The sequence below is a fragment of the Myxine glutinosa genome, chromosome 5 (genome assembly GCF_964187855.1).
Source record: "Myxine glutinosa chromosome 5, kmMyxGlut1.1, whole genome shotgun sequence".
NCBI classification, from domain to species: domain Eukaryota; kingdom Metazoa; phylum Chordata; class Myxini; order Myxiniformes; family Myxinidae; genus Myxine; species Myxine glutinosa.
This window is the reverse complement of record NC_136265.1, coordinates 160,744,269-160,771,515: the sequence shown is the minus strand read 5'-3', so window position 1 is coordinate 160,771,515 and position 27,247 is coordinate 160,744,269. Positions and strand designations below refer to the sequence as shown.

The window sequence follows — 27,247 nt, the reverse complement described above, 5'->3', positions numbered from 1 at the left end:
ACAAGATTGAGACCCCTAGCAGAGCAGGGTGATGGAAGGTATTCATTAATTGATATTACACTATAATTAAGGGAATTAATGAACTGGAACAGAGTCCTGCAAGTAAGAGGAGGCTAGGCAGTGTCAATGAGGGCACAAACTATTGTACGTAAGGATGGGGGGGGGGGGGGGGTAGTGTGAGGGGAGGTGACATGAGATGGTAGTGCCTTGACTGCTTGAAGTCGTGAGGAAGAGGAATGGGATTGAACAGCCTGAGAAAGGCGATTCCATAAACTGTAGAAGTGAGAAACAAAAGGGTTTAGGCATGCAGTTAGCCTGCATTTTGGGAGTTTGACCAGTGGGGGGTTACTGAAAGAATACATGCATCCTATAGATGTTGGGGATGGTCGGAAGGCTGAGAGGGCTGAAGGAACTAGCCTGATTGAGAGTCAATTTGTAAAAAAAAAAAAAAAAAAAAAAAAAAAAAAGGATAGAGGCCACTGACCTTCCAGGAATGTGACAGGAAGCAGCAGCATGCCATCATACAGCTTCAGCAGCATCATGGTAGATGCCAAGAATTTTGAGAGTTTTATATTGTACGAAATCCACGAGAGACATCTGTTGCTTGGGGACATCCCTTTGGGGAGAGCAATACTCCATTGAGGTATCGACAGAGGCTTTGTAGGCTGTGGGAAGTACTAACTTTTCCAGGAAAGACTCCAAACAATGGAGGATGCCCACTCCATGGCTGGTTTTTTTAGGCCAATTTTGCTCTGTTGACAAATTGGAGGCCATGGATGATGCAGATGCCTAGAAATTTAAGATACAGAACTGACCCACCAGCCAGGTGGGTTAATTTGCTGATCCTTCCAGGGCGACAGGGTGAGATTCTCCAGGATTGAAGAATATGTTCCATTTATCAGACCAACATCTAATCAATTCCAGATCGGCGGAGTGATTCAGCTCCTGCCTTCTTATCAGTGGGGTCAGGGATACCCATTGTGGAGTCGTCTATAAAAAGGAAGATGGGGTTTCCTGAACATCCGAGAGGATATATATATACAATGCCCTCCATAAGTATTGGAATTATTGCTACATACTCAAGAAATTTTAATTTGAGATCAAAAGATAAATATGAGGCAAGAGTACAGAAGGTCATCTTTAATTTCTTGGTATTTCTATCCATATATGTTTTACCATTGTAGAACAATAGCACTTTTTACGTTCAGTTCCCCCATTTTAGGTAAGCATCGTATGTTCAGTTCCACAGTGCAGACGTCATGGTGGTGACGTCATAGTGTTCGGTCATTGGTTGAACGGGACCACTAAATATATATATATATATATATATATATATATATATATATATATATATATATATATATATATATATATATATATATATATTGTTGTGGATATGAGAATGGTTTGTTTTTTTTGTTGTTATTGTGTAAATTGTTGTTAAAATATCGCCCTCCTTACTCCAGTTATGTATAAAGGTCAAAGTGCATCCCGTAATTAGTTCATAAACACCACACGTTAGCCAATCATAGATTTCCCCCCTTGTTGACAGTTATTTCCTTATTATGTGTATTAGGGTAAGGCCTTGTCTTCCATTAACTTAATACTCCATTGCACCGAATTCAAATAGATAGATCCCCTTTCATTCCCATTCCCAAAACTTCTACTGCCAACTGCAATTGCCGCCATTACGGCATGGTCAGCTCGGGGAAGAAGGGCGTGCCCGCCCATCGTCATCAAGGGTGGAGTCAGAGGGCCTGTGCCCACCAATCAGGGCCGAAGCGAGCTCACCGATGGGCGTGTCCTGAAGGCCGGCGGCTTGATCGCCCGAGGCGTTATATAAGCGCGCGCGGACGCCGTTGCGCAAAAAAGCGGAGAAGAAGTTGTTGGACTAAGAGAGAGAGAGGAGAGAGAGAGAAGGTTCGAGGTCAATTACAAGAGTTGCATGAGAAGTCAATTATAAGAGTTGCGCCAAAGGTCTATTACAAGAGTTTCGCCAAAGAGAGGTGAATGACAAGCGTTGCGCAAAAGGTACCAAGACAGAGTTGTGCAAAAAGGGTCCAAGAAAGAGTTGCGCCAGAGACGGCAGACGCGTCCTGAGGTGAGCCAGAGAAGCAGCTTTGGCTCCACCAGCAGCGTTGACTCCACCAGGCAGCTTCAACCCGTTACCCCGCGGGAACCAGATAGCGGTGGCATCGGTGGCCGTCGAGGTCCAGCCGACGTCCCGTGCGGGATCAAACCCGAACCATCTGCCCCAGCTGAACCTTCCCATTCCTCCTTCCAGCATCCATTCCTGCCATTCCATCCTTCTTGTGTACGTGAGTTTGTTTTGTTTGTCTTGTCCCAGGGTTAATTAAGCTTGTATAGTTAAGCTAGTATTTTCACTGTGTCACCTGCTTTTTCCATTTTCCCTGTATATAACCTTGACTGCTCCTTTTGCTTAGTGTATGTAAATAATAAATCCTGTTACTCTTCTGTACGTCTTCTTCTTCCTCTTTGCATTCGGTCGCTTTAGAGGTTTCCAAATTGAATACCTGTGGCGCGATTTTGGTCAACGTCCAGGAATCGGGTTAGTCGGGGGAACTGTTCGGCCACGGCGCCATCCCGCTCGGCAAAACAACATCTTATCCGCGGTCCGTAACAATATATATATAAATAAATAAATAAATAAATATATATATATATATATATATATATATATATATATATATATATATATATATATATATATATATATATATATATATATGTGTCAGAATTTTGAACGAGGTACAAATCCCAAAAAACACACATTGATTGCTTTAAACCTATATAACTTTGTCCCAAATGTTCTGAATTAGTACATTTAGGTGTCATCTTGTAGAACACAATCACGGCTTTCAGAAAATGTATAGTTTTATATACTTTTTTTTATCAATTATCTACATGTTATAAGCCTCTGAACCTCAAAAAATGGTGAAAAAGGGCATTTTTTTAGTATTTCGTTACCCTTCAAAGCCATGCATTCATTATAAAAGCCTTTTTCAGATACTTTTCACAGCTGGAATAAAAGTAGATCTATAAAGCTACTCTACTGAATGTGTTTTTGTGTTACTCATGTCAGTTCCTGAGTCACAGTTCCTCCTCAAATAGGATGAAGCAGATGAACCGTAACGTAAGAGATATTTATATAAGCCCTGTTTTACACATATCAGGGTGTTCCATAGTTCTTCTTTAGGGCGCAACAAACAGCACTTATACGTATGTATTAACTCTGTAAAAATCATTGACCTCCTTTGTTTCTCTGAGACACAACAAGCTTGAGTGTGAATTTAGAAACCATAACGGTCTCTTACGTTATGCACGTTATGCTCCCTGTAAGCCAGGTAAGTGCATATCGAAGTGAAATATACCATCAGACCATCACATTAGCTTGAATTCTATGCCATTTCAAAAGATCGGGACGCTCCTGGTGCGTTAAGTATGAAAAACTAGCCGAAACAGCATCTTCGGGAAGAAGAGGAAGGAATTCATATATCTTATTTTGGTCTCTTACGTTATGCTAACAAGGAAGGGAAACTTTGACCATGAATAAAAACGGAACCTCTGGGCCGTTCGGTGTCAGTTTGGCTGCGTTTGATAGCCCAGGCTTAGGGCATTAAGGATATCAAGGTGATTTATAGCTATTCCAAAAATTTTTTTAACCCCTGGGAGGCCCAAATGTACCTCGTTCAAAATTCTGACCCATATATATATATATATACAGATCGAACCCCCTAACTTGAGAAGCAAGGCAAAGATTGAGTCCCACCTCAGCAATTGCTGCACAACCTGTTAGCAACAAGTGTCGTCTGCCACACGAACGCATTGTTCTGCCCTGCTCACCAACAGTTAGGAGGTTTGCAGTCAGGAATATTCAATTTAACCAAAGAAGCACACTGACCCTATGACATGACGCTAACGTCACGTGCATAAATTATACCAACACATCACCTCCAAACTAGGAGGTAACTTTGTGGTACTCAAGTCTTTGCAGACTGAGATTAAAGCGCTATGGTCACAAATAGACAAAGGCAGAGATGTCGATCTAGATTTCGCCCTCATTATGGGCTCATCAGCACAACATACTGCAAATTGTTTATTTGTGACTAACCCAAGCCGCTAATAAACACAGATCGACATCTATTGATATATGAAACACACATCAAACAGGATTAAATAATTAAATTGATATATGTGGGGAAAATTACATTCCCAGACAAGGAATCGAACCCAGGTCCTCTGGAAAACCATACCAGTGCTCTACCATCTGTGCTATCTGGGCGACCTGACTGAGCATGCAACTTGAGGAATACCCTCTTGTGTTCAGGCCGTTGGTGCTCCAATGGTTGGCAGCGAGTGCCCCGGAAGCCTTTATTGGGGCATCATCAGGTCAAGGGGGTGGGGGGGTGGGGGGGGGAGGAGGAAAAATTTACCCATGCAAAGAGTGCTTTAACCTCAGTGTTGCCCAGGTAAAAAAAGGAAATTGTAATACCCTCTACCACCATCACCAGGTGTCGCTACACGGTACACATTTACATAGAAAATTTATGCCCTTTCCCCCCCCCCCCCCCCCCCCCCCCGCATGAGGCCTCGGCCACATAGCCTATGTTACCCCCCAGATAGAGTTGTATTTGTATCCCGAGTAAAGTATATCAGTGTTTTATAGCTGGAGTACCCAGCGTTGCTCAAGCGAAAAATAAACATTAACATAGTTGAAATGAGGGCAATATAATGGATACGCAATTTTTAATTTTTTTTATTTTTTTTTGAATACAAGATCGAGGCTCGTGAAAGAGAGAACACTAATCACACAGAAAGACAAACCGACACATAAAACATATAACATCGGGAGTGGTAGACAAGATGGGGAGAGAGGGGGAAGGACACAAACACAACATTTGAGAGCAGGGACCGAGAGACATGGAGACATCGAGAGATCTGAGAGAGGGCGAGGGCTTTGGGGGGGGGCATGGGAAGGGGGGGGGGGGTGGGAGAGGTATAAAACATATGGACACTGCCAGGACTTCCAGGAAAGAAGTTGGAATTTCAAACAAGGTGGATCTGGGGTGAATTAGCGGGGGTAGAAAAGATCAAGGTTTTGGATGGGGGAAGATAAAAGATGGTGGTGAACAGCTGTTTTAAAGACCTGGAGGGAGGAGTGGGATTGAAGGGAGTGAGGGAGTTTGTTCCAGAGGTGGGAGAAAAGAGGAATGAAAGAGTGAAGGTGAGCAGAGAGCCGAGATTTCGGCAGTTTAACCATCAGAGGGTTGCTGGCAGATCTTGTGCGACCTGTACGAATATTTGGGGGACAGAGCACAGAGAGAGCTGGGGGTGTAAGGCCGGAGAGGAGTCGGTAGAAGACAGAAAGACCACCTACCTGCCTGCGGTGAGTGAGTGAAAGGCCCTCAGAGATAGCTTCATCGCGGGAGATTCCAATAATTCTGAAAGCTTTGGTTTCAACAGCGTGAAGCCGAGCTAGGTGTGAGGCAGGAGCACCGGCCCATAGGGGAGAACAGAAATCCATTGAGCTGCGGATGAAAGCCTTGTATGTGGTGAGGAGCTCAGGTGTGCCGAGGAAGGACTTCGCACGACGGAGGATGCCCAGTCGGCGACTGGCTTTGGAGGCCAGCTTGGAAATGTGGTTTTCCCAAGAAAGATCATGGCAGATAGTGAGACCCAAAAGCTTGAGCGACAGAACTTCTTGGAGAGGATTGATGAGAAAGTAGATGGGAGGGTTGTCCAGTCGATCTTTTTGGAGAGACATAGTAAGAGTGTGAGATTTGTCAGGATTGAAAGACATGTTCCACTTGTTTGACAAGTCTGTGATTTTGTCCAAGTCTTCAGAGAGTGAGGAGGCTGCAGACTGCCGATCTGAGGGAAGAGGAATGGAGCGGCAGAGAGTGGAGTCATCAGCAAAGAGATAGAGAGGATTTTCAAGAGAGTCAGAGAGATCATTGATGAAGACCAGAAAAAGCACAGGGCCCAGAACACTGCCTTGGGGAACTCCAGCCTGAACAGGAAGAGGAGATGAGAGAAACCCATTCAGGGCCACACGTTGACGACGACTAGAGAGGAAGTCCGCCAGCCATGCGTGGAGATTTCCATGGATACCAAAGGAGGAGGGTTTGGTGAGCAGAGCGGGGTGCCAGACCGTATCGAAGGCACGTGATATGTCGAGGGAGACAGCTCTAATTTCCTGTTTGGCATTGAGGACCTCCCTCCATTGTTGAGACAGCAGAAGCAGCATGTCCAGAGTAGAGTGACCTGCTCTGAAACCAAATTGATGATCAGAGATCAAGCCATTGGAGAAGAGGAAAGATTTCATATCCGAAGCAATGATGGATTCCATGACTTTGCTGATAATTGGGAGAAGGCTGATTGGTCTGTAGTTGCTAGGATCTGTTTTTGCACCTTTTTTGTGCAAAGCGGTGATGTTGGCTGATTTCCAAGCAGATGGCAGTTGACCTTGAGCAAAAGAGAGGGTGAAGAGAACAGAGAGAGGGTGAGATAGAGCGGCAGAGCAGGATTTTAGGACCCGTGGGCTGATGCCGTCGGGTCCAGTTGCAGAATCAGAGTCGAGGGTTGACAGAAACTTTTCCACCTTGTCAGGAGGAAAGGACACGGAGTCCAGGAGCAGCTGGGTATGACTGGGTACGGTGGGTACAGAGAGGGATGGGTTTGGGACACAAGATTTAGAGGCAAACACAGAGTTGAGGCATTCAGCTTTTTCACGTGCGGAGTCAGCTGTGTAGCCGTTTGAGGTAAGGGAGGGGATGGAGGGGGAACAAACACCAGAAACGGATTTGACCAGACACCACCAGGATTTGGAAGAGGGAGACAGATAAGAGAGTTTGGTCTTGAGAACGGAGAGATATTGTTTCCTGGCTCTCCTGAGGGTGGACACACACTTGTTTCGGGCTTTGTGAAAGGAAATGAGATTTCCTTCCGTTGGATTTGCTTTCCAGGAGACGAAGGCAAGTTGTTTCTGGGCAACAGCCTCACCACAAGATTCCGTGTACCATGGACGGGAGGAAGGGTATGACAACTGAAGACGAGATGGGATAAATCTGTGCATGAGAGAGAGCAATTTACTTTGGAAGAATTCCCAGGATGAGTTGATGTCAGAGGTGGTCGAGATGGGAGACCAGTCCAGATGATTGATGGCTGCTTGAAGACCGTGCCAGTTGGCCTGAGTGAAATGCCAGACTCGTCGACGCTGAGCAGACTCCCTGAGGATGGTCAGAGAGATGTCCACTTTAACAAGGACATGATCAGATGATCCGATTGGAGCAGAAGAAGAGCAGCAGACATTTTCAGGGAAGTTAGTCATAACCAAGTCCAGAAGAGAAGATGCTCCGTTGACTGAGATCCAGGTCGAGAAATTGACAGATTGTGTCAGTCCCAGTGAGTCGCAGAAGTCCTTTGCTGAGGAGCCATGGCTGGTGAGAGAAGTACCCACACCCAGCCAACTGGCATGATAACTGTTGAAATCACCACATATGAGGAAGAGAGAGTTGGGATGAGTAGATAGAAGTTGGTCCATATTATCAGACAGCGAGATGTAGATGGAGTCATCACTGTTTGGTGGACGGTACAACACACATATGAACAAGAGGTGGGAGCGAAGGGGAAGCCGTAGACAGAGGTATTCCTGGAGGTGAGGTGGAGAGAGTGCAGTGCAGGGCGAGTGAGGTAGAGAGTTTTTGATAAAGATGGCAACCCCACCTCCAGGACGAGGCTCAGGTCTATCATACCGGAGGAGGGAGTAGCCCGGGAGAGAAACTAAGGAATCAGAGACATCATGAAGGAGGAAAGTTTCTGTTAAGCAGATCACGTCTGGTTTGACAGAAGCAACCTGTATGGAGAGATCAGTTAAGTTTGAACGAAGGTCCCGGATGTTTGAGGTCCATACCGTTAAAGAAGAGGAAGGGGGAGCATCGGATACAGAACAGGAGGGGGAGAGGTAGGGTAAGATGTGGAAGAGGTAGGGAGAGCTGTTGAAGGTGTGTCAGAGATTTCAGAATAGCTCGGAGAAAGGGAAGGATGGGGTGGACAAAAGGTTTGATGGTGATTGGGTGAGGCACAATGAGGTGTTATTTGAGGAGGGGGAAGAGCGAGGCAGAAGGTTGGGGGAGATGGAGGTGAGAGTTGGAAGGGGGAAGAAGCGGGGAGGACGCTTTGAGGAGGGGGAATGAGAGGGGGGAAATTGAGAAGAAATGAGGGTGGGGAGATTTGAAGGGGAGGGGCGAGGGGGGAGTTTGGGAGGGAAGGGACAAAGGGAGGGATTTGAAAGGGATGGGATATGGGCGAGATTTGGAGGGGAGGGGTGAGGGAGGAGTCTAGGAGGGGAGGGGCGAGGGGGAGTCTTGGACGGGAGGGGTGAGGGGGTAGTTTAGGAGGGAGGGGGCAAGGGGGGAGATTTGAAAGGGATGGGTGATGGGGAGGATTTGGAGGGGAGGGGTTATGGGGAAGATTTGGAGGGGAGGGGTTATGGGGAAGATTTGGAGGGGAGGGGTGAGATTTGATTTTAGAAAGATTTTAGAAATTACATCAAAATCAGAATCCATCACAAATGTCAAATCATTTTACCTTTTCGTTGAATATATGCTGGTGAATGTACCGTTGATCACGTTTCCGAGTTAAGTATGATGGAGTTCAGGAAGAAGAAGAAGAAGCCTTACCACCAACTTCGACTGCTTCCGGAATTGTTTGATTATTTGTGTTCAAATGTCTGGTGATTGTTTTGTATTTATTTATGCGAATGTGTACTTGTATATAACTGTTATTAAGCCTGGTGTTGGCTTAGCGGTTAGGGTGCCGGCTTGGGATCCTCGGATCCTGGTGTTCGAATCCTGGTCAATTGCTGAATTAACGCCAGGGGGGTTGACTCAGCCTGTCATCCTTCCGAGGTCGGCTAATTGAGTACCAGTTTACTGGTAATTCCCTGTGTGTTGCAAAAGGCGACCAACAGGGTTGGCGGCAGGAAGGGCATCCGGCCATAAAACATTGCTTCAAAAAGGGGACCACGGTGCCCGAAAAAGGCCAACCCCTGCTCTGCAGGGAAAAATGGCCTCGAAAGGTGGTGGTTAATCAAAAAGGCTTCGGCACTATAGAGCGATTATTATTTATTTATTTATTTTAATCCAAAAAAACGACCTTTTTTCTCAAAAAAAATAAATTCTCTTTTCTTAAAACACTCCCAAGCAGGCACTGATGAACCTCTGAAGTTTGACGAAGATCCATTCAGCCATCCCTGAGGAAAATGGCGACACAGACAAACGGCTCTCATATATATATATATATATATATATATATATATATATATATATATATATATATATATATATATATATATATATATATAGTTACACTGTATATGTATGTGGTGCAATGGTTATTACAGAAGGTGGATGGAGCTTATGTTTTCACCCCTATTCGCCATTTGTTTGTCTGTGAGCAAGATATCTCAAAACGTTATGGATGAATTCAGACGAAACCATGAGTGTGTTTGACATTCACAAGGTCGAATTGATTAGATTTTGAAGATGTGGAAATGAAATTTTTAAAAAGTGATTCTTCACCTTTGAGGGATAGGGCCAACAATGATATATTGCATATTTCAAAATGTTGTGGACAAGCTATGACGAACTAGGTACATATGTGACAATAACAAGCCGATTAGATTTTGGTTCAGGTCCAGGTGCAGTTCCGGCCTATCAGTGGGATACAAAATGTAAACTGTTCAGCCTGGTGGAGGTATGCTCTATACCGAGTGCCCTTTCAGTTTACATTTTAGTCTGTGCAGTAAGCAGATTGATTGCACAACCACCTTTATTACAGGCCTAATTTAATTTGTTCATTCCAAATTTAATGACTTGCATCGATGCAATAACTCTTTTTGGAGACTTTGATTGCAATCGTTTAATTTTAGTGACATTTCATGATTCTTAAACCTTTTACATTGATTGAAAGAGTGGGCAGGATATCTCAAAGGTTTGTCATTACTCACTATTGAGTTGTCCAGTCTGAGTTCAAATCCTGACTTGCTGATTTTTCTTTTTGGAGGCATGATTGAGGCTCCTGGAACTATCTTCCTGGTGTTGCATAGACAGGGCTTTGCATCAATGGTTACACAATCCTTTGTTGGGGAGGTCGCCCCATCGGCAAGCATTTGCTGGTGGATCTCTGGCCAAATTTGAAATTCGTCCTCTCATTTCCAGGAACACTGAATTATGGGCAAAGCTACACTTCAGGAATGATGCAACTCGTAGACCACATTCAGTATTGAATCCTGGTCCATGCTTCAATTAAACCAATAGATACCAGTGAGTAAAAAAAAATAATTTTATTTTACAGGGTCTGAGGTTCATGGAGGAGCTGCAAGACAAATCACATACACACATGCAGACAAATACATGAGACAACACCAGACTTGAGTTCAGACAAACGTATCCGTTGAGCTTTGTGTGAAGTGCGGCAACTTCCCGGGACACTCTGGGTATTGGCGATGGCAGCTTTGTCGCCCTTCTCGCTGCACTCTTAAGGAGAGATTTCCTCCTTCTCCTCATGGATGGCAACCTATGGGGTTTGTCCGTGTTCTCCTTTAAATGCTGAGCGTCAAGCAGGGACACAGCATGTACCACGTTAAACATCTTTGGTATGACTCGAACAAGGTCTGAATCGAACCGCTGACTCTAACAATTATGCCACTGATTAAAGCCAAGACAATTGAATTGGGAAGGAAAGTGAAGTTGGGGAGGAAAAGAGATTAAAGGAAAAGTTGAGAGGACACACAAGTAAATTGAAGGGAGGGAAAGGAAACGTACTTTGGTGGTGGTGGTGGCGAGAGTTTGGGGTGAAAGATTCTGACATTTTTGGATGCACAATATGTCGATATCATACTTGTACTTGGCAAAAAGAGAATCGCAAAATTTTTACCCTACCCTAACCTAACCTAACCCTACCCTACCCTACCCTAACAAGTCCTGCATTGTCGTCTGCTGAGTGAATTCGGTTCAAGCATCCATGGACCATAGACTAGCACAGGAACGTCAACATTCTTATGCAATTTAACCCTGGAAGCCACAGTAAGTGATTGTTTGAAGATCCATTCAACCCCCATTGTGGTGGTTCAGTGAGGGATGACGCTCAAGAAATGTGGTTGAAAATACAGGTGCTTAAAATGGTATTACAAATCTTTGTCATTGATAATTTGTGCACAACAATGCACATTAAAACAAGAGAAAAATGACCACAGTGTGGTCACCAGCTGCGACGTGTAGAATCATGAGGATATCCGTTGCAATATGCGCTACCAAATTCGACTAGCCGTTCTTACCTCATACCAACGCACGTCCGAGTGTATGCGCATGCGCTATTCAAAAAGGCACCCCAACAACAACAACAACAACAACAACGCGGTCCTCTCACAGTGCTGCTCGTCGCAGCTAAAAATGCGTCTTATCAACTTGTTTCTTTTTTTGCCAAGTGTTGACTGGGTAGACTGAGTATGCTGACTGTATTTGACCAATCAAGAGCCAGTTTTGGCATGGCAAGCTAACCGTTCCTGGCCTTTCGACCCCACCGGTCAGCTGCATGCTGCTTCCGGGTGAATAAAATGGTCGCTTTGTAAGAAACATGTATTTTTGTTTTCCAATGGGCAAAGAACACAAGTAGATTTTAAGTTGTAAATAAATAAGATTTTAAACCTTTATATGTTTTGGTCTCATCCTAATGCCATGAATACCACCTTTACTGTGATCTATACGATGACAAGCTGGAGCTATGTTTCTGCTTTTCTGCATTGTTCATTACCGTCAGAAAACCATTAGAATACATACATGTATTCATGTATCCATTAGAATACATACTTTTACACATGTTCACAAGTGGAGGGTTTGTATAAGCTGGATATCCAGGACAATTGAAAGGATGTTTAAGATATTTTAACTGTGAGGGATTACTTAGGTCTTCAGAGCTATATGTTATTTGTATGATCATAACAACAACACCACCTCCGAAAGAGTACGTACAGCAAACCTGTGAGCTCTTGGAGTTCTTGACACAAATGACAGATTGAAATGAGGTTTTTGACGTCGGAAGATGGATTTTTGGTTGTGAAATGTGAAGTCGCACTGGCATGTAAGGTCGTTACAACAGGCTAGTCTGTACATTTGTGTGGATTTTCATCCCACCACAATTTTATTTATTTTAACCTGTCTTTGCCTATAATACGTCCACGATATGAGAAGGTCCACCCGGCCATGGAGAGAAACTGTACGGGGTCCTGGTATTCCTTGGCGGACCTGGGAGAAGGTGGGCTGCCACCCGCGGAGCCAGCTCGACCTCGGGGAGAGGCTGTACCGGGCCATGGGACCTGGTAGTGAACCACAGGAGCAAGGAGCCCTCCCAGCCCCGTGGAGAAACCATGATGGCACCTAGGTAATCCGGACATGTGTTCAGCTCTTTACCGATGTGCTGATCTTTGTGTTCAGCTGTTCATTATCGAGTTTGTAAAATCCCTATCTGCCGACCATGCTCATCACCGTGTTGGTGCATCCCATGATATCTGTCTTGAACGGTCTGAAAGGAGCACCAATATCTGTTATTTTGCTGTCACAGAGTCGAGATCCGAAGTATCCTTGGATGTGATCGTGCAGATTGTTGAGCAATCATGACTTCACAGCCTTGCTGCACATTGCCATCTGATGCTCCTTTGTGGTTTGAGATGTGTCTTTCTGCATCAACTTTGCTCTCGCTGAAACAATTTTGAAGCCTCAATTCAGGTTGAGAGTTAACTGTACCAGACTTTGTTGTGCAAGACATCCAGCGTTGTGTGGGCAGCAAGATGAATTCACAATTCCTGTTGTTTGTGGTGTCCCTACTACCTCGGGAGTTGGAAAGCACATGCGATGCCGTCATACTGCTGGAATCATGACTGAGATTGCACCCAGTGAGACAGGTGCAATGGGCAGGCTCAAGTGATTGATGCCAGCTCTCGGTAAGGGGAGTCGGGTGGCTAGCCCGACGGGCTGTCGTGTTTAAGGCTCGAACCAAACGCCATCGATGCCACCTTCTCTGCAGCTCCGACTGCACCTGCACGCCCATCGAGAAACATGCATTGTGGTGAGATGAGAACAGCCATCGTCCAACGCAAATTATACAACTATTCCGTAAAGTCACATCAAGGCAAATGACTTGACTTCAATGGCATTTAAAACGTTCTGCAGTGGGCACAAACGATTATTATGCAACAGGCCCGGAAATGCAGTGCGCACAAACACAATCGGGAGAAGCTGAGGTGGGGGAGAGGGGGGGAGGGGAATCCCTTTATCACATTGAATTGTGCATAATTCTATCATCGACATACCAGTTGCAATTGCGTTGTAATTGGTAAATTTCAAGAAGTCGTATTGAACAACCGAGCAATATGGTCGGATAAGTTGTCTAACTTAGCCTATACTGAGTTGAGTGTAAACTAGGCCTATACTGAGTTTAGTGTAAACTAAGCCTATACTGAGTTTAGTGTAACCGAAGCCTACACTGAGTTGAGTGTAAACTAAGCCTCTACTGAGTTTAGTGTAAACTAAGCCTATACTGAGTTGAGTGTAAACTAAGCCTATACTGAGTTTAGTGTAAACTAAGCCTATACTGAGTTGAGTGTAAACTAAGCCTCTACTGAGTTTAGTGTAAACTAAGCCTATACTGAGTTGAGTGTAAACTAAGCCTATACTGAGTTGAGTGTAACCTAAGCCTATATTGAGTTGAGTGTAAACTCAGCCTATACTGAGTTGAGTGTAAACTAAGCCTATACTGAGTTGAGTGTAAACTCAGCCTATACTGAGTTGAGTGTAAACTAAGCCTATACTGAGTTGAGTGTAAACTAAGCCTATACTGAGTTGAGTGTAAACTAAGCCTATACTGAGTTGAGTGTAAACTAAGCCTATACTGAGTTTAGTGTAAACTAAGCCTATACTGAGTTTAGTGTAACCAAAGCCTACACTGAGTTGAGTGTAAACTAAGCCTATACTGAGTTTAGTGTAAACTAAGCCTATACTGAGTTGAGTGTAAACTAAGCCTATACTGAGTTGAGTGTAACCTAAGACTATACTGAGTTGAGTGTAAACTAAGCCTATACTGAGTTGAGTGTAAACTAAGCCTATACTGAGTTGTGTGTAAACTAAGCCTATACTGAGTTGAGTGTAAACTAAGCCTATACTGAGTTGAGTGTAAACTAAGCCTATACTGAGTTGAGTGTAAACTAAGCCTATACTGAGTTGAGTGTAAACTAAGCCTATACTGAGTTGAGTGTAAACTAAGCCTATGCTGAGTTGAGTGTAAACTAAGCCTATACTGAGTTTAGTGTAAAATAAGCCTATACTGAGTTGAGTGTAAACTAAGCCTATACTGAGTTGAGTGTAAACTAAGCCTATACTGAGTTTAGTGTAAACTAAGCCTATACTGAGTTTAGTGTAAACTAAGCCTATACTGAGTTGAGTGTAAACTAAGCCTATACTGAGTTGAGTGTAAACTAAGCCTATACTGAGTTGAGTGTAAACTAAGCCTATACTGAGTTGAGTGTAAACTAAGCCTATACTGAGTTGAGTGTAAACTAAGCCTATACTGAGTTCAGTGTAAACTAAGCCTATACGGAGTTGAATGTAAACTAAGCCTATACTGAGTTTAGTGTAAACTAAGCCTATACTGAGTTGAATGTAAACTAAGCCTATACTGAGTTGAATGTAAACTAAGCCTATACTGAGTTGAGTGTAAACTAAGCCTATACTGAGTTTAGTGTAAACTAAGCCTATACTGAGTTTAGTGTAAACTAAGCCTATACTGAGTTTAGTGTAAACTAAGCCGATACTGAGTTGAGTGTAAACTAAGCCTATACTGAGTTTAGTGTAAACTGAGCCTATACTGAGTTTAGTGTAAACTAAGCCTATACTGAGTTTAGTGTAAACTAAGCCTATACTGAGTTTAGTGTAAACTAAGCCTATACTGAGTTGAATGTAAACTAAGCCTGCAAAGTTGTGTAAACGTCTCCATTAACCTTGATCGTTTCACATACAACTATAAGGGTACTTGGTAGAGCGCATACTGTATATCACGATATTTCAAGAAGTTGTGGACGGATTATGGCAAAACTTTGTGGATGAGCTGGGTTGGTGGCATAATCAACCCAATTCTATTTTGGTGTGTGACAAGGACGAATGGTCCGGATGCAGATCGGTGGGAAAGAAAGTCTGGCCCATCGGTGGGAAACTGCTCAGCCTGGCGGAGGCATGCACTCTGCCAAGCGCCGTTCCAGTTGACTGTTTCTTATGCTACCAATTCGTGAGCATATTATGTACCAAAAATCACTGGACTTTTGACCCTCAGCCCCTTAACCTCCATCCCACGTCCATCTCTTAAAATCCAATTTCTTCCACTTTTTCTTACTCCCATCCCATCTAAACCTTGTTCCTTGTTTCACTCCCTGCTTCCCACCTTTTTCTTCACATTTATCCCATTTTCCTTTGATTTCTCACTTTCAACTTTTGCTTGCATCATTACCCTCGCCAGAGGAGAGTGTATTGCATTTGAGTCCGTTTGTTTGTCCGTCCGTTTGTTTGTTTGTTTGTCTGCACAGAATAAATATGATTTTCTCTGCAACCGATTGACAGGAAATTTTCACCATATGTGCACCTCCACCTGTATAATTTTTTTAAATAATTCTGACGTCATAGGTCACGTGGTATGGGCGCCATCTTGGAAAAACCTAAAAACTTTGCACCTCTATATCTCCGAAAGCGCTGCACAGAAAAAAATTGAGACATGGCTCATTGTAAAGAACTCTCCATGGGGAATAAAATATGTTAATGATGATTTCATACGTGCCTCCATTATGACGTCATAATTCTACAAGTACAAAACTTCATCCGATCAAGATGAAATTTCTTGAGTGTCATTTAGGAATAAATTGGTGGACAAAAAAAAGATGTCATCGGTCACGTTGTTCGGCCGCCATATTTGTTTTAACACAAAAGCCTTAAAAACCACTGAAAACACATCCTGGTGAGGGTTTGCAATCTCTGATTGCTCTTTCTAGTTTTATTAATGCATGCGTCTTGCACCTCCTTGTTGAAGAAGAAATACAGCAGTGCTACAACCAGCCCCTGCAATGACAAAAAAGGGTCAAAGATCATTGAGGAATTTACATTATGTTGCTTATGGCTAAAGTCAGTGTTGGTTTTCATTTCTTTAAGAATGTTTACATGTTGTATTTACATTATTGATTTGTGAGCTGCTAAGAAGCAAGCTCTGGTTATACCACATTCTCAACCAAATTGAGTGAAATGCACTAAAGTGACCTTCATGGTGATTCTGAACCAGATGTTTTAAGCTGATAAGTCATTGTGATATAATGGGACCCTGAACACTGGTTTCATTTTTCTCAAGACTTGCGTCACACAGGGTTAGTCTTGTTTCCCCCTCTAAGCTCTCGCATAATAAATGTAATGTAGCTGGAGTTGTTAGGGAAATGTGCTCTCAGGAAATCACGCATAATTGTTCCTTTTTATTTTTTAAATAAACAACAGTCAATGGTAAACTTTCTCTTCGTCCCTGAACTCTGACAATTAAATATTTCATGTATCACCTTGTACCAGCAAGACTAAGGTCCCTGCCACGCTTCGAATGTGCGACAGTTATTGAATAATGTCTTTCCAGACAAGTGAATCTGAAGACGTGGATCAATTGCTCGGCCATGTTGTTCACCTTATCTGGAGTTATAGTTGACTGGAGTTATAGTTGGACTTCTTTCTTTATATGGGGCTATATTAAAATTGTTGTCTACTCATCAAAATTACATTCTTTGGATTAACTTGAGGCTCGGATCACATTCATACAACCACTCGGCAGCAAATGGAGAACGTTTTCAATGTGTTATAGAATCTGATTGAACGATGTACAGTGCGTTTCAAAAGTCTGGAATCGTAGGGATATTTATTTTACAATTTTATCATATTAATTGCTCAAATTGCGAGCCACTGACATGCATACACAGATCAATCCTTGTATGTAGGTTTCTTTGAAAGTTTCTTGATATTGACGCATCAATTTTAGCACATTAGTTTCCGATTTAATTATTTAGGTAATCAATAGTACGTGGTCCCGTGGTATAAACCACTGATTTCAAGTGTCCTCAAAAAAAAGGCAAGTGGCATCTTCTCTATGTTGTCCTATCCATCTTCCAAAAAAATTCGACATATATTTCCTATGATTGCAGACTTTTGAAGCCCCTGTATTATGAAGGATGATGGTTTATATTGAAACCTAGCAATTTTAACTGTTGTTTAAAATCTTTATGAATTATACTTTAATTTGCTGTTTACAGTTTTGCTTCTATCAAAGCCTGGTGTTGGCTTAGCAGTTAGGGTGCCGGCTTGGGATCCTTGGATCCTGGGTTCGAATCCCGGTCGATCGCTGAATTAACACCAGGGGGTTGACTCAGCCTGTCATCCTTCCGAGGTCGGCAAACTGAGTACCAGTTCACTGGTAATTCCCTGTGTGTCGCAAGAGGCGACTAACAGGGTTGGCGGCAGGAAGAGCATCCGGCCATAAAACATTGCTTCAAAAAGGGGACCACGGTGCCCAAATAAGGCCAACCCCTGCTCTGCAGGGAAAAATGGCCTCTAAAGGTGGTTCATTTGTTCATTCATTCAGTTTGCTTCTATCATGTGTTCATCCAAAGTTATTAAAATTGCAGAAGGACTCTATAAACAGCATTTGGGTACTAACTGAAATTTGTAACTACTAGGGCATGCCCGTACTATATATATGCCCGTACTATATATATATCTAAAATTATATCCCCCCCCCCCCCCCCCTCTATTTACATGAAATGGTTTGGTCCATTCGCAACGCCAAAGCGAACGGCGAACGGCTTGCGAGTACAGTGACAATCCCCCCCCCCTCTATTTACATGAAATGGTTTGGTCCATTCGCAACGCCAAAGCGAACGGCGAACGGCTAAATCGCCATAGCTCGGTAACTACTTGTCCGATTAATATGAAACCTTGAAAAGGCACATCCTCGGGTCCCCAGCAATATACCTGGCAAGTTTAAAGTATATCGGACCCGTGGTTGTCGAGAAACAGCGGTCACAAACAAACATACACACACACAGAGATTAGTGGAATTATAGATAGATGACAAAAGCTCAGGCTTTCAGCTTTCAAAAGCTTTCATTTTGGCAAGCAGAGTTCCCTTCATTCGGGGGACTACACAAGCAACATACAAAGATGTTTATCCACTTCCTAGGATCGTTGGAAGGAACAAACGATTGGGTGATAAGACTTGTCTTTATTATCAATGGAATTTGTAATTTGGCCAGTGTACCAACCCAAAGATATTCATTGCAAAAGATGCTTTAGGATTTTTTAAACATGCTTAATGTGGACAACATGGCCACCCTTATGCTGCCTTAACATTATGCTTCACAATGCATTACCCACTGCTGTCACTTTACCAATCCATAGTTTTAATGGGAACTTTATCCCGAAGAACATGGTGATGCAGTGCAGAGGTGACTGCATTACTGTACTGCTGAACTGTACAAATGCCTTCATCCTTACTATAATTCACGGACCGGTGAGCGTTTGTTTGTTTGTCACACTACTCCTCTTACAGTTCTGGCCTGATTACATCCAGACTTGCTGCAAAGGATCAACATGACCTCAATTGGCATATAGGGGTGTTTTTATATTTGCCGATGATCTTGGGATAGTTGCGAGGGGGATGCAAATTCTCTATGTAAATGTGTATCATGAAGCGCCACCTCTAGGTGGGAGAGGGTATTACAAGTACCCACCCTTTACAGTACAGTATTCCTACCCCCATGTTATCCAGTGCAGTGAGGTGTTTTGAATTACATATTTGAATAAGGGAAATAACATAATCCCCTTGGCCCTTTTCGTAATGAATAGTTTTCAACAATAACGTGATGGTAATCCATAGAAACTGCATTGCAGTAAGAACAGATATGCCCTTTCAAATACTTTCGTAAATAGCCACCTGCTTACACCATAAGTTGGATATGTTTTGAAAATAACTCCCCCCTCGTAACCATATCATCATCAGTAACCTGGAATGAGTTGAAGACTATGTCGAAGTAGAATTTGATGATCCGCACTGTGCCTGTTGCGACCTCGTCTACCACGAACGTGAGGGCGATCTCCTGCACCCCTAGTAGTGCCACGAGGGTCAGGGTTGCCTTTGCCAACCTGATAGATGACATGGCAGTCGGAGGTGAGGACAAATACCTATCCCAAGAGAGCCTGCATGTTTTAGACATGTATTACCATTCAGTAAGGTAAAGATTATTGTTCTAGTGTTGGTGTCACAGTTCTCGTTGTTAGCAACATCATGTTTCACAAAAGAGGGTAGTTCAAATATGACCGGAAATTTGTTTGTAAACAAAAGTTGTTGTGAAACCTTGGCATGCAATAACCACCTAATAATAGTGACTTGATACAATTCCAGATATATCATTTTTTTTATTAATTTTTTTTTTTTTTGAACATGCATTGAAGTAGGAAATGTGATTATTTGTATATTGGTCACAAACCCTACAAAGATAAACTCACTCAAATTATTAATTGGCATATACATTGCTCTGCCAATTATAAACTAAAGTTGGTATCAAATTTGAACCACCCTGTATTGCAAGACACATTTGTAACTGAGATTTTTTTTTATTGACATATGGGTTCAGCATGAAAAGCATGTTTGTCCTGAATTCATGCATTGATTAAACTTAGCCTGTCCGTTTGGCAAAGAAACGGACCTACAAGGTTGGGTCTATCACCCTTGGGCTGGAAGGTAGTTTTACCGGAACCTGTAGTTTGTGTATCCCATGTGCTTCATCCGAAGCTTCGACACGAGGACGTTGAGAATCGCAACAAAAAGGCAGAAATTAATCTATGGTAGAGAAGTACAATATAAGGTTGTTTTTTTTCATACTGTGATTGATTCAAGCACCAATGATTAATGGGTGAAGAGAAAGACAGTTGGACAAAAGATGCAATTTTAAAGGGACCAGAGAAGGGGAATTTCCACCATTTGTGTATGTAATATGTAGACGGCATGCCACCAATGGTGTAGTGTGATCAACATTTACTTTATAAAGGCTTTGCTGGTTACAAACAGGGCACAGTCATGAGAGATCAATAGCTAATAAGTAAACAATTTTTATATATATTATCGATGCAAAGAGTAATACTAAAGAGTTGTTTGCATGGAATAGCAATGTGGTTGCGGAATGAAAACTGGGAACATTGATTGATTATGTCAATGGGAATAGATCTTCTTTCTTTCATTCATATGCAGTACCTGTCCAACTTTCCCCCCCCCCCCCCATGACCTGATCTGTAGTTTGTATTTCCATAATGGGTTCGCGAATGTATCTTTTGTAAATAAACCGGCATCTTGTGCGGCCTCTCGCTCAATATTTACCGATCTTTATAATTATCGTGCACATCCCATTGATCCTTGGCAGGGAATTTTTGCCAGTGTCCTGGTACACGATGGCCTATTCTTTTTCAAGAGTTACTGTGGAATCTTTCATAGTCGCAGACTAAATGCAGACAGAATAGTTGGATTTTACATCCCATTATAAATGATGGAGTGTTCGGTGATGTTCGGTGCTTTTTGTCGGCATTGCTCCAGAATGGAACTTCTTTCTGGATTGGAATCCACAGCTAAATAGATTCAGGACAAGACTCCTTAGAGATTACCTCACTACCAACTGGGCTATCCTCCCATCATGGAATTTTTAGGTCATCGGATGCAAGGAATGTTTAATTTTTAGGTCATCTCATCTCGATTCTCGATGAGTTGAATTTATGAAATGGGCCGTGATGTCTGGATGTGATGTCCGAATGGCCATGATGTCCACCTGAAATTTCGGATCCCAACTCGTCCCTTATTTATCAACTGATTGCTCTAAAATCCGATACAGCCCTTATACTCCATCGCCCGCACATCGCTCAGGCTTAGATTTTTCGATTTCAGAACATGGGGGCTCCCAGGCAGGACCCTGAAACCCCCTGAAATGTGTGTTACCCCCTGAAATTTTGGATCCCGACTCGTCACTTATTTACCAACCGATTCCTCTAAAATCCGATACAGCCCTTCTATTCGATGGTCCGCTTCGCAAGATCGTCCGGTCTTAGATTGTTCGATTTCGTATCGGGGGGCTTCCCAAGGGATCGGGGAGCTCCCAGGGGAGTCCCCCAAAATCAGTAGAGGTCTGAACTACAATCTCAAGAGATGACCGTCAGCCCACTCAGGACTATTTTTTAAGTGACCCATCACTGTTGAGAGTAAAAAATTCGGTAGGTGACAAGAACAAGCCGATTACATTTTGGTTACGGTTCAGGTTGCAGATCCGGCCTATCAGTGGGATACAACATGTAATTTCTACCCCCGCGAATTCACCCCAAATCCACTTTCCTGAAATACCGACTTCTTTCCTGGAAGTCCTAGCTGTGTCCGTGTTTTTTTTTTTTTACCTCTCCCACCCCCCACACCCCTTCCCACACCTCTTCCCCCCAAGCCCTCTGCCTCCCACAGATCTCCCGATGTCCCTGCTCTCAAATGTTGTACTTGTGTGCTTCCCCCTCTCTCCCCATCTTGTCTCCCACTCCCTTTATTTTGTGTCCGTTTGTTTTTTTTTGTCATTAATGTTAGCTCTTACACGAGCCTCGATCTTGTATACAAAAAAAATAAAAAAAATAAAAACAAGTACACATACATTCAAAGTACACCGCCCCCTTGCCAAATAATTAAATATCCTGCAACGCGGCATTGCCGAGGCGCCATAGAGGCTGCATTGGGAGGGAGAGGTGTATGCTAATTGATCAATTCATTGTATAATTAAAATCAATAAAAGATTATCACAAAATATTTTCTTAATCAATTGGCTAATAGCATAACTAAATAGTGCTTCATCCGAAGTTAGATGAGGCATGAGGATGAGGCACTAAATAGTGCACTAGTGCTTCATCCGAAGACGTATCTTTTAGAAATTTAATTAAATAAGTCATTAATAAAAAATGAAATAATTAATTGATTAATCAATAAATAATTAATCAATAAATAATTAAGCGATTAAATGATTAATCAATAAATCAAAAATATCCTTGATAGCCACATCACTTGGTCACTGTCATGTCCAAATATTAGCTTCCCAGCTCAAAAGGTGCCTGAGATATTGGCCAAATGAGAAAGAAAATAAATGAATGATTAATAATGAAAAGAAATAAATAATCATGAAAAAATTAAATTATTAATCAATTCGGTCACAGAACACATAAACCACCACTATTTCATCAGAATCTGTAACTGATTTTTATTTTTTATTTTTAGTAATTAATCGAATAATTAAATAATTAATCGATTAATTGATTAATTAATAAATCAAAAATATCCTTGATAGCCACATCACTTGGTCACTCATGTCCAAATATTAGCTTCTGAGCTCAAAAGGTGCCTGAGATATTGGCCAAATGAGAAAGAAAATAAATAAATGATTAATAATGAAAATAAATAAATAATAATCATAAAAAAATTAAATTATTAATCAATTTGGTCAGAGAACACATAAACCACCACCATTTCATCAGAATCTGTAACTTTAAAAAAATATATATATATTGTCATTAATCGAATAATTAAATAATTAATCGATTAATTGATTAATTAATAAATCAAAAATATCCTTTGCAGCCAAATCACCTGGTCATTGGCATGTCCAAATATCAGCTTCCTAACTCAAAAGGTGCCTGAGTTAATGGTCAGAAGAGAAATGAAATTTAATTAATTAAATAAGTAATTAATTAATCGCTAATAATTAAATAACTCCTCAATTAATTGATTAATCAAAAAACAAAAAATATCGTTTTTGACAAAGGACTTGCTCACTACTGTGCCGAAATTTCAGCTTCCTAGCTCAAAGGATGGCTGAGATATCGCCCAAACAAACAAACAAACAAGAAAGAAAACAAGAAAACAACCAGAGTGAAAACTGAGTACTCCCTTTCAGCGTGCGTCACTGCCGAGCCCCCTTCGGTGCCCGGCAATGACGATTTGCAATGCCTGGAGATGGCATAGGAAAGGTGCGGTGTACAATAAACTGTTCAGCCTGGCGGAGGTATTCACTCTACCGAGTGCCATTCTAGTACTAACTTGCACTTCACAACGTGGAGCATGCTCTGGTGTTGCAACACCAAGTGCCGATGGAGAAGACCCCGAGGTCTTTTTTTTTTTTTAAAGATTTCAAAAGATTGATAAACGTGTTGCCATGCATGCACATGATTTTTACATAAAATAAATGGGTTTCTGTTCGAAAACATCACGAATAATACACATTTTATTGTGAATCATCATGGCGTCATCCTTACCAATATGCTGATGATAATTGGACTGCGAATGATCCACCAGATGCCCATGTGTTCATTGACCGTCCAGCAGCTGCACAGGGAAAGACGAAGGAACAGCCATTGCATCAAATTATTGGGCCCATAAGTCTACTCAAACACTAGCTTAGAAATACATACCCGGTGGTCCAAAATGATGTGCAACTTTCCAAACAGCTGTCATAGTTTTATTAAAGTAATACGCAGGCCACCTAAAGGACAAGGTTTAAAGTTTTTTGGTTTTTTTTGTTGTTTTTCCCCCTTAGACGTTTCAAATATGTCGAACAATTTCTCTGTGCCCCAGCGGACGCTCATTTTTAGAGACATTTTTGCAACGAAGTCATATGTTTGTAAACAAAGGCAGTTTCGTAGAGTATCCAAATGCAATAATTCCACAATACAAAACCATCAAATGTATCGTTGAAACGCTGCAAGGGTGAAAGAGCAAATTAAAGCACACGGTGGTTGAAAAGCTTCAATGAGAACACGTGACAAGATAGAGGCTGTGATAAAAGTCGACATATCAACTTGCGCAGCTTGTCGGAATGTCTCACATGACCGTTGTGAGAATCATACATGACGATCTGAAAGTGTATCCGGACAAGATCCGGTTATTGCATCACCAGACCAAAATAAATAAGAGGGAGAGGTTTGAATTGTGCACCACCATTGCCCAGCAGATCAAAGAAGACCAGGATTTTCCAAACATCTTCTTTTGTGATGAGGTCCACTTCCATGTCAGCGGCCATGTGAACAAACAGAACATGCGATTTTGGGCAGAACACCAACCGCACAAACATATGGAACAACCAGTTGCTGCAGCGAAAGTAATAGTTTGGTGTGATATCAGACATAGCGGAATAATAGGACCTTTTTCTATGAGAATGAAACCGGACAAACAGTGACGGTCAACAAAGATGGATACGTGGACATGCTGTGGGGAAGATTCCTTCCAGCACTGAGAAGGAAGGAAGTCGTCATTATAAATTCAATCATCTTCCAGCAAGTCGGTGCACCACCGCATACGTCCATGAGTTTAATTTGGAGTTTTTGAGTAGCAACTTAATGGTGCTTTGGAGTTTTTGAGTAGCAACTTAATGGTGCTTTGGAGTTTTTGAGGAGCAACTTAATGGTGCTTTGGAGTTTTTGAGTAGCAACTTAATGGTGCTTTGGAGTTTTTGAGTACCAACTTAATGGTGCTTTGGAGTTTTTGAGTAGCAACTTAATGGTGCTTTGGAGTTTTTGAGGAGCAACTTAATGGTGCTTTGGAGTTTTTGAGTAGCAACTTAATGGTGCTTTGGAGTTTTTGAGGAGAAACTTAATGGTGCTTTGGAGATTTTGAGTAGCAACTTCATGGTGCTTTGGAGTTTTTGAGTACCACCTTAATGGTGCTTTGGAGTTTTTGAGTACCACCTCAATGGTGCTTTGGAGTTTTTGAGTAGCAACTTAATGGTGCTTTGGAGTTTTTGAGTACCAACTTAATGGTGCTTTGGAGTTTTTGAGTACCACCTTAATGGTGCTTTGGAGGTTTTGAGTACCACCTTAATGGTGCTTTGGAGTTTTTGAGTAGAAACTTAATGGTGCTTTGGAGTTTTTGAGTAGCAACTTAATGGTGCTTTGGAGTTTTTGAGTACCAACTTAATGGTGCTTTGGAGTTTTTGAGTAGCAACTTAATGGTGCTTTGGAGTTTTTGAGTACCAACTTAATGGTGCTTTGGAGTTTTTGAGTAGCAACTTAATGGTGCTTTGGAGTTTTTGAGTACCACCTTAATGGTGCTTTGGAGTTTTTGAGTACCAACTTAATGGTGCTTTGGAGTTTTTGAGTACCACCTTAATGGTGCTTTGGAGTTTTTGAGGAGCAACTTAATGGTGCTTTGGAGTTTTTGAGTACCAACTTAATGGTGCTTTGGAGTTTTTGAGTACCAACTTAATGGTGTTTTGGAGTTTTTGAGGAGCAACTTAATGGTGCTTTGGAGTTTTTGAGTGGCAACTTAATGGTGCTTTGGAGTTTTTGAGGAGCAACTTAATGGTGCTTTGGAGTTTTTGAGGAGCAACTTAATGGTGCTTTGGAGTTTTTGAGTTGTAACTTAATGGTGCTTTGGAGTTTTTGAGTCGCAACTTAATGGTGCTTTGGAGTTTTTGAGACGACATTTCCTGAGTGATCGACTCATTTCTCGACAGACGGACAACCCACAGCCTCCCTACTCCCCCAATCTGTCTCCTTCCAACTACTACCTATGGGCATCACTCAAATGTAATCAAGTCTGAAACAAACATCCCACACATTCAGTCATGTGAAAAAGTAAGTACACCCCATGTAAAGCTTTGACTTTTTCAACATATTTCAACATACAGCTGTTTGATCTTCATTTCAACAATATTGATAGATGAAGGTGATATAATATAACAAATATCATTAAACATTTACATTTTGTAGTCCATTGTATAATTTAAATAAACATAAATGCAAATTTCGCATGTGGAAAAAGTAAGTATACCCCGACATTTATCACTACTTCAAATACCTAAAATTAGAATCAGGTGCACCAGCTCAGGTGATTAGAACATTGTTAGAGAGGATCTTGGAGGAACCTATCTTATTTAAACCTCAGACATTTAGTTTGGTTTGCTCTTTATTGTTGAAGTGTGCAGCGTCACCATGCCGAGATCAAAAGAGCTCTCTGAGGCCTTCAGAAAGAAGGTTATAGATGCCTACGAGTCTGGGAAGGGATTTAAAAAGATCTCCAAACAATTTGAAATCAATCATGTCTGAAAGATCATCTACAAGTGGAGAAGATTCCAAACAACTGCCAACTTGTTCAGGCCAGGCCGCCCCAGCAAGTTCAGCCCGAGAGCAGACCGCAAGATGCTGAAAGAAGTCTCTAAGAACCCCAGAATGTCATCACAGGACCTACAGGTAGCTCTTGCCACTGTTGATGTCAAAGTGCACGAGTCTACCATTAGAAAGAGGCTGCACGAATTTGATCTACATGGGAGGTGTGCCAGGAGGAAACCTTTGCTGTCCAGAAAGAACATCAGGGCAAGACTAAAGTTTGCCAATGAACACCGAGGCAAAGACCAGCACTTCTGGAACAATGTGCTCTGGACAGATGAGTCAAAGGTAGAGCTATTTGGCCACAGTACCAGAAGACATGTTTGGCGAAAACCAAAGACAGCATTTGACACAAGAACCTGATACCAACTGTAAAGCATGGTGGTGGAAATATTATGGTTTGGGGCAGCTTTGCTGCATCAGGGCCTGGGCAGCTCACCATCATAGAATCCACGATGAATTCTTCATTGTAACAGAGGGTGCTTGAGGATAATGTGAGGCCATCTGTCGAAAAGTTGAAGCTCAACCGAAGGTCGACCTTGCAACATGACAATGACCCTAAACATACCAGTAAATCCACCAAGGAATGGCTGAAAATAAAGAAATGGAGGGTTCTGGAATGGCCAAGTCAAAGCCCGGATCTAAATCCCATCGAGATGTTGTGGGGGGATTTGAAACGAGCTGTGCATGCAAGAAACCCCTCAAACATCGCACAGCTGAACGAATTCTGCATGGAGGAGTGGGCAAAAATTTCTCCCAGTCGATGTCAGAGACTGGTAGACAGTTATAAGAAACGCCTACTTGAGGTTGTATCTGCCAAAGGAGGCAATACCACCTATTAGAGCCAAGGGTGTACTTACTTTTTCCACATGCGAAATTTGCATTTATGTTTATTTAAATTATACAATGGACTACAAAATGTAAATGTTTCATGA

At 42.1% G+C, this 27,247-nt stretch overlaps 1 protein-coding gene across 3 annotated transcripts in view; it reads right to left on the bottom strand.

Moving 5' to 3' along the window:
• Positions 1–11,642: 11,642 nt before the first annotated feature.
• LOC137426863 (glucagon receptor) overlaps positions 11,643–27,247 on the bottom strand; it is a 50,544-nt gene continuing 34,939 nt past the window's right edge. For 2 of the 3 annotated variants that reach the window (XM_068115835.2, XM_078778954.1), the window contains exons 9-13: positions 23,466–23,535; positions 19,895–19,983; positions 19,148–19,286; positions 16,137–16,178; positions 11,643–13,116 (exon numbers count right to left, since the gene is read on the bottom strand). In XM_068115835.2, the coding sequence (XP_067971936.2) occupies positions 12,637–13,116; positions 16,137–16,178; positions 19,148–19,286; positions 19,895–19,983; positions 23,466–23,535 (820 nt within the window). In that variant the 3' untranslated portion in view covers positions 11,643–12,636. The remainder of the gene's footprint in view (positions 13,117–16,136; positions 16,179–19,147; positions 19,287–19,894; positions 19,984–23,465; positions 23,536–27,247) is intronic. The other variant, XM_068115836.2, reaches the window with a different exon arrangement.